General features: G+C 37.7%; 1 protein-coding gene across 2 annotated transcripts; it reads left to right on the forward strand.

Annotated features, from left to right (window-relative positions):
• Positions 1–1,077: 1,077 nt before the first annotated feature.
• On the forward strand, positions 1,078–7,380 carry LOC140156329 (uncharacterized). Of its 2 annotated transcripts, none has more exons than XM_072179391.1 (4): positions 1,078–1,345; positions 2,452–2,583; positions 3,525–3,716; positions 5,172–7,380. In XM_072179391.1, exons 1-4 carry the CDS (start codon positions 1,183–1,185, stop codon positions 5,186–5,188), a joined length of 504 nt encoding a protein of 167 aa, XP_072035492.1. In that variant the 5' UTR covers positions 1,078–1,182; the 3' UTR covers positions 5,189–7,380. The 2 variants fall into 2 exon arrangements, with proteins under 2 accessions (XP_072035492.1, XP_072035435.1); XM_072179334.1 differs by having other exon boundaries at positions 1,079–1,345; positions 3,525–3,770.
• Positions 7,381–8,210: the final 830 nt, after the last annotated feature.

The raw sequence follows: 8,210 nt of genomic DNA on the forward strand, positions 1-8,210 counted from the left end.
TCCATTCCTGCAACATAAGGGATGCCAACCATCCCCCTCGATGGAGTTTCATCCGTTTTGTTTACTTCTTTCGTTGCTGGGGTTTGTCTTCCATCTGGCGTTTGACTGTCAACATCCCACTTTGCGTAACACAATCTGGAAAAGCATTCCTGATCTTACACTCCTCTTCCATTTTGCCCACTTCTTCCGTCACTATGGTCCCCTTCAGTAGTTCTCATTTATGACTGTGAGGGTTCTAATTACATACACCGAGCTTTTGATGGATGTTACGACATGAAATGTACGTTCTAAATCTGTATTGTGTCTTCTTACGGTATAAACTAACATTTTAGTGGGGCACGCATGATCACTCAAAGTGGGAATTGCGGTTACCAGAAAGTTTAACAGAAAGTGTGTTCTTGACCATGAGTCAAACAGCTTATGGAAGACAATCCCGAATAATTTATATAAGCAGAGAACAAGCAGAGAAGTCAAAGAAAACGGATGAAACTCCATTGAGAGAAATGGTTTTTAATTGATAGTTAAAACTCATGATCTCAACACAAAATGACGATTTATCGTCTCAATAAATCTTTTGTTTTAGAACTGGAAGACATACAGTCTCTATGTATTGTATGATGCAACTGTAATTCCCCCCTCTCACACACCAAAAAAGCTGGCTACGCCCCTGGGTTCGAACCCACAATCTATGGATTCATTGTCCACTGCCTACACCACTGTGCTATGAGTCGTTGTGCCAGAAAGGTGTTTATTTATCATACTTTATATTGATCATTGTTGATTACGGAATAAAGTGCATAGTATTACTAGTATACTATATAGTACTAATAAATATGTATATAACCTCATATCAATAATGAACCTTGCCTCACCCTAATCCTAAACCCTAACCCTAACCCTAACCCCTAACCCTAACTCCTAACCCTAACCCTAACTCTAAGACCCTAACCCTAAGACCCTAACACTAACAATAATGAACCTTGCCTCGGACTATGCGGTTAGTGATATAATGCGGTCCATTATGGTTGCAGACAGAAATTTTAAAATTTTAAAGTCCGGGAGACTTAAAAGTCTCCCGGACTGCGCTGACTTTTATTCACAGAACCGTGTCCAACTGGAAATACTCGGACATCGAGGCAGATATCACTGGACTGCGATGTTAAGGACTGTACATCTCATAATATGGTGTTTCCTAATCAGTACACGAAGACAGAAATAAACAATTGCCTCAATTCACCATATGTGTACTCTGGGAATGACGTCTACGCCTACCCCCCGTCTTATCATGCAACTGTCAATGTGTCGCCGCAGCCGGAGACGCCGATTTGCATCACGACCATAATAGGTATGTAGGCTTACTGATCATGCCAATTATCAATATTATGCAATATCTTTCGCTTCAATTTCGCCCCTGTGGCACCAGAAATAACGCGTGAGGTAATTTGATTGAGAAATAGACAGCTGACATCATTTCTAGTAGTACTAGTATATATAATAATAGAGGTTTAATATCCACTTTTAATACTCAATGTGTGACTTCTAACAAAAAGCGCTGGTTCCCGTAGTATTTCTCATTCAAACTAATTCAACGCATGACTTTGGCGGGCTATTTTGAAACAGTCATGGTTGCACATGCAGGTACTTCTTTTGAAAGTCCTAAACAAGGTATAGCAGTCACTGACAGGATATGCAGCTTATAGAACACGGATAACCTCTATTACATTTTCCAATCGAGTCGAATCCTGTATATTACAGTTAGCTCTGGAATCAGATCATTTTTTGAGCACTTAATTTAATTATAATAAAGTAGGCCCAAACCCAGGGGGGCACTCAACTTTGGAAGTGACGGTATGTGCCTGTCAATAGGCACCCTCTTTTGAAGTCGACTATACCCGATGACCCCCTGAGAAATTGACCTAGAACTTGATATTAAAGCGACAAGAATCAGAAACTGGTGTTGCTATGTATAATTTGTTGGCAAAATGCAAGACCATCGTAAGTGACATTTTTATCGAGATTTAGAAGTTGATTAATTTTGAAAATATATTTTTAAACTCACAATTTAAAGTTGATGTCATGTGCTAAAATCTTATGTAATTGATTATAGTTAATGAAATAAGATATCGGTATCGTGCATAATTTGTTAGTGGACTCAACAAAACCAGGGTTGAATGTGCAGCACTTTTATTTAGAGGATATGCACTTATGACCTATGACACTTTTATTAATAGGATATGCACTTATGACATATAAATTATTTATAGGGTATGGGTATGCATTTATGACATATATATTATATGTTCTGTTTATCAGTATTTGAAATATCAAGGTATTGTCTATGTTGTATTGTTGTATAAAAAATGAATTAACGATTTTATGATGTAACAAACTATATTATTTGTGTATTATTTAATGGCGATGCCTAAAAATTATTTCTTGTAATTGCTGTAGTTAGTATCGACATAAACAGCTGCAACATTGGACGCCGAAAGAGAGCCATTTCTAACAATGACTTAGATGTTGACGAGGGTAGTACATTACGTGTTGGTGTCAGGAAAACAGGATTCAATACTGTACCAGTGCGTAAGTACAGCCCAATTGTAGTTCATTCATTCATTCATGGATGCTTTATAGTCCGGCAGCAAAATATTGTTTTTAATCAGGTTAGATGGTTTTGCCAGTTTAAGTGTTTATCGTTGCTGATTATTAGTCTATAGGCGGTACAGAGTGAGATTATGGTGGTGTAAAATTGTCGCTGGCAATTCAACGACTCGTTACCTAGGTAACCGTTCAGGGAAATACCAGTATGTCATCATCAATAGGACGCAATTGGCAATGACCTATTTTGCTTTGTTTCCTAGGTAATGAGGCATTATATGTGGTCCAAACAATTGTTTATTAGAGTTGTTATCACAGAAAGAACAAATTGCATTCGACTTACACAGGAAATTTAGCAGGCCATGCCGTGCCCTACTTACTAAAACACCAAAGTGCGAATATTTCCAAATATCTAAATTAGCTAAAAATTTAGGACATGTTACAAAACTATATTGCCTAGAATTTCAGAGAGTACAATGAATATTGGCCGGTTATTTTTCACACAGTGACGTTAATTAGGAAATGCCCTATACCTCTAACATACACTGTTTGTAGAGGTCACACCTCAATGGTGAGAGCACTGTGTATAGTGTATAGGAAAATGAACAGTAACTGCAGTATGCATTCAAGCCTACAAAACCACATTGGCTGATCATCTAGTAAATGACCATCCACATAATCTAAAAACGAATCACAACAACAAAAGACTGTGGTTATAGTGCTCACTATTCCGGAAATGGAACTTGCTACCTACTGACACGAAAGAATCCGACAATCTGAAGTAGTTCTTAACATATACTTGACGCCACTGACCTTGAGGAAGTTATTAAGAAAGTTCACGCGGTTTCATGCAGTATATATTTTTTGAAGGTTCGAAAGGTATAGATGATAGCATTTTCATCAGCTCGATTTTATTTTTCTTCCAGATGCATCGATAATTCCATGCGACGGAACAACTAGAAGTGACTACGACCAAATTGTCACATTCTCTCCAGTTCCGCCGTCTTCGGTGACAAACACGTGTGTTGTACAGTGTGTGGATATTGATATTCCTGAAGACAATGTGCGTCAGGGAGACAGGATTTTATGCCTTCAACTTCGTATTATCGGAAACACCGGTAAAATTGATGAGAGCAATGCACAAATAATGATTAATATTATTGATAATGATGGTAAGTTTAACTATGGTCAGGGCGAGTTAGGCATGGTTAGTGTACGGTGAATGTCCGTTTTGAGCGACTGAGTGGACTGTTACTGTCCGATATCTGGTTCTCATGGAAGGTTGGAAATACAAAAACATGCCTGAAGAAGAAAGAATGCATAAAATAAGATCATTTTTTCATTCATCATTTTATATCATTCAATCGTTTCAAATTTATAATTTTTTCATTTTCAAACATAATCATAGTGCAAGGTGTACATTTTAAACAAAATAGGGCCTATAATTTGCCTAAATACAGTATCAATACGCATAAGATGTGGTGGGCACTCATTGTGGAATGTGGTATGTACAATGTACATTGTACATGTGCATTGTACACCCGCAACCCGGGCCCGCAACTTTCAACATAATATAGGGTCGGGGCAAGTAATGATCAACAAATTTAGGTTTTTTGGGACATGCTAAAAATGAGGGTCGTTCAGGGACAGATCCTTAAAAATGGGGTACTTTATGAGGGGCATATGCTTAAAATTTGACACTTCAAGCAAGATTGAAAATTTCCTTTCTTTGATAAAATCCGGGGACTTTTCACTACAAGGGTGGTGAGAAAAAAGGGGTGTCTTTGAGACTGCCCATGATGCACGTCATTATGATATTATATTATGCCTCGGGCATAAGATAAACCAAAGAAACAATATAATATATTATATGCCTCATTCCTAAGGTTGCAGCATGAAGCATTGCTGGATGGGTCGCTTACATTCTCTGAATGTTGTCAGTGGCGTAGCCAAGGGGGCGGGGGAAGGGGCAGCTGCCCCACGTGAGAAATCTTGTCCCTTGCCTTGCCTTTTGGGATGCTAGCGGCCCTCATATGTAAGATTCGTAGCCCTTTTTGTACTTTTTGCCCTCCCTAAAAGTTGGCGTGACCCCCCCCCCCCTTCTGCTTGTGGTATGTTGTTCTCGTTGCAAACAATATATGTGCATTCTGTTGCCTTGCCGTCCCTGCCTGCCCAACCAATTTACTGCCAATATGACAGTACGTCTTGCGGTGTTCCTAACTGAATCATGGTCCGAATGTCATTATATAAGTTAATATACACTAAGAAAGAAAGTCAAAAGTAACTAATATGCATGATACATTATGTTATACCAATGAAACGTATCAACTGTGTATTTTATTGTATGTATTCCTCTACTATGTGGACTTGCAACCGATTTGCAGGGTGCAATTTTATATCGAATCTAGCAATGCGCGCTTTAGCTCTCCATTTACAGGACTGGGAAGTGCGATAGTTGTACGCCCATATTTGAAGCCAAAACAAAATAAGAGAAAGAAACAAACATAATATATTCGTCCTCTGTTATTAATGTAATACTTAGTATAGTTTATTTCTTTTTTATTATCTTACAGAATTCGCCGGAAAATAGTGACGCCACTTAAAAAAAAAACTGAACTTGATTTGTAACATAATAATAGGAAATATCTACTAAATGAAAACGCTGTAGTCATGGTAGTAGTAATTAGAAAACGTATCATGCTATCTTCTGTCATGTCTGTGGGAAAACAACGACAAAACTCTTCGCGTTTCCATGGTGGACAGTTTAGCATGAAATAATGTTATCACTAGAGTTGGACAATCTGGCGGAATGCCTCCTCACAACTCCAGCTTCATCTTCTGATACAGGGTGTCCCAAAAAAAGGAGGCCCTCATTGCGCCCTTTTTTCTCCTATTTAAGAAAAGTTGATCAAATTTATTTTGGTATGTAAAGAAACCTGGAGTCTTTAATAAACCAAAACAATTATATCAATCAGCTCACAACTTTTGAAGATATGCTCTTTTAAAGAAATGTACCCGTTTTTCACTCTGTCCACGGAGAAGGTTTGGCTACTTCAAAGATTGAAAAGGAGTACACATACCATGCATGAATATCAAACATTCCTCAATGATAACTTTATAAAATAACTTTATTTATGGAATGGGCTTTACCGGTGGGTTTATGGGCAATGGATTTTGTTAATGGTGTCATTAATGTGTGAGTAAAATGGATGCCGAATGGGACTTCTTTCGCTCTACTTGCAATTACTTATTTTTTCTTGGCCTTTTGTTTTATTATGTTTCTTACTTTCTTACTTTGTTGTTTCTTGCTTTTTTTTTATTTACAACATAAGTTATTTCTCTTTTAGGATAAAAGGTAGCCCTAAAAGGCTGTTTGGTTTGTCTTTGGTTCTTCTGAAGTGAGTTTACTGTGCTGCTCTGCCCTCTACCTGGTTGCCTCCTTGGCGAATACAGGTTTCAGCCCTGGTCCTCATTGCATCAATTGCGTTGCGTACCATCCTTGTGCGCCGGATACTTGCGAATGCATTCAGTAATACGTTTGCGAAGATCTTGGATTTTGCCACAAAGGAAAAAAAATCAAGTGGTGTGAGGTCTGGTGATCGTGCAGGCCACTCCACAGCATGAGCCATCCCAACCACTCTGTTTGCTATCCGTGGACAAAGTGCAAAACGGGTACTTTTATTCAAAATGGCATATCTTCAAAAGTTGTGAGCCGATTGAAATAATTGTTTTGGTTTATTAAAGCTAACGATTAAAGGTTTCTTTACATACCAAAATATATTTAATCAACTCTTCATAAATAGGAGAAAAAGAGGGCGCAATGAGGGGCCTCTTTTTTGGGGACACCCTGTACAATCAATAGTTCTTGAAAATAATAAACATAAGAAAATACACAATAGTCCTTCGCTCTTGGATAGGGAGGTGTGGCTCCGATTTCTGAGCAGATGATTATAATTAAAAACCTCGGTCGAGGTTTTCCAAAGCTTAAAAAATAACGGTTAGTTAATGTAATAACGGTTAGTTAATGAAAAAGAAGAAGTGAAAGTTAGCAACGTGACGAGGTTTATTTATCCGAAATAGAGTTCTATTGAATTCGCTATTGTATCCGGTATTGTATTCTATTCATAAAAACTAATGCAGGAATCGCCAGAAATCCTGAAATACACATTTATTGTTTGTCTCTATATAATATTTGGTAAATATGGTGCATTTTTGTTTATAAAATTATGTCTTTCCAAGATGGCCGCCAAATTCAAAATGGCCGCCATTGAGTAAATTTACAACTTTTTGCATTTTCTTGGCATTTAATTGTGCTAATTTTACACCATGTCATATCTTTTTACCGTAATAAGGCACAATTTTATGATTGACCTACTTTTAACCTTCAAATCCAAAGTGGCCGCCAATTATCAGCCCACAGAGATTAAATTTTCAAATTTGTCATATAGCCTTCATAATAGGCTCTAATTAAAGCTTTGATCATGCTGAATTGAGTGATGTAGAGTATAATCGACCCCCCCACAGCGACATCATCCCTATATCTTCGTGTCAAAAATTGCCGTGATAGTACGTCGAATCCACTCTTTCTTCAAAAGCTACGCATGGCGATTTTGTTCGAGATAGGCCGAGCGACCCAGGCTAAGCATATCACTTACACTATATGAAATACCTCAACGTTTCCATTCATACACGTTTATACGATCTGTGCATGCTTAGTACCTCATATGGCGTTGCCATTACAAGAAAATTCGATTTGTTGTCAGGTAAAATGCAGGTTTTGTTTTTAATACACTAACTGGAAATTCAATACACTCAGCTGCGATCGTTGTTTTCTTTAAACACATATATTTTACTGCATTTTCACCATAATGTTTTTAAATCGACTGCATTTTCACCATAACGTTTTTACATCGTACATTAATAATGTGATATATTCAACTGTTTGAGAATGAGAATTATTATTATGGAAACAACAAGCACAGCCCATTCAGCTCAGACCACGGTGCTGTTACACTGGCTATTACAGCTATAGAATATTAAATCACAAGTCTATAATACAATACTGTACAGTGAACAAATATACAACTTTCTTTATTTGCGTCAATAATAGAATATTGATTTAAATGTAATTGAATACATCTCTACATCTTTGAGTTTGTACTTCATCACTGAGCGATCTAGCGATCAGTTTCTAGCCAATCAGATAGGACTCCTTTTCTTGCGTTCGGTGAAATACCAATCGCCCGTCGCTCACCAACGGAATATTAAGACGTGATTCATTTCAGGGAAAAAAATATTTATCATATAGGTTGACGACACTGTGCCCCCCAAAAAAAAAAAAAAGACTGTAAAGTAAATAACATTGCTAAGGCAAATAAGCTGAAGCAGAGGTTGTTTTGATTTGAAAGGGATCTGCTCCCCAGTCTGCTCAAAAATATTGTCCGGCTCGTTTCGCTTGCCTAAATTGCGCGCCAAATGTTGATCTATTGGCCTTCTGGGGGAGCCCGATGAGGGGCTCCATTTTGAAGTCGGAAAAATGTGGCAAGAACTGGGGTCAAAATCAACCATTTTCACCTTATCTGAACTGGTTTGCTACATATAAAGCAATTAAA

Source organism: Amphiura filiformis, chromosome 1, assembly GCF_039555335.1.
Source record: "Amphiura filiformis chromosome 1, Afil_fr2py, whole genome shotgun sequence".
Lineage (NCBI taxonomy): Eukaryota > Metazoa > Echinodermata > Ophiuroidea > Amphilepidida > Amphiuridae > Amphiura > Amphiura filiformis.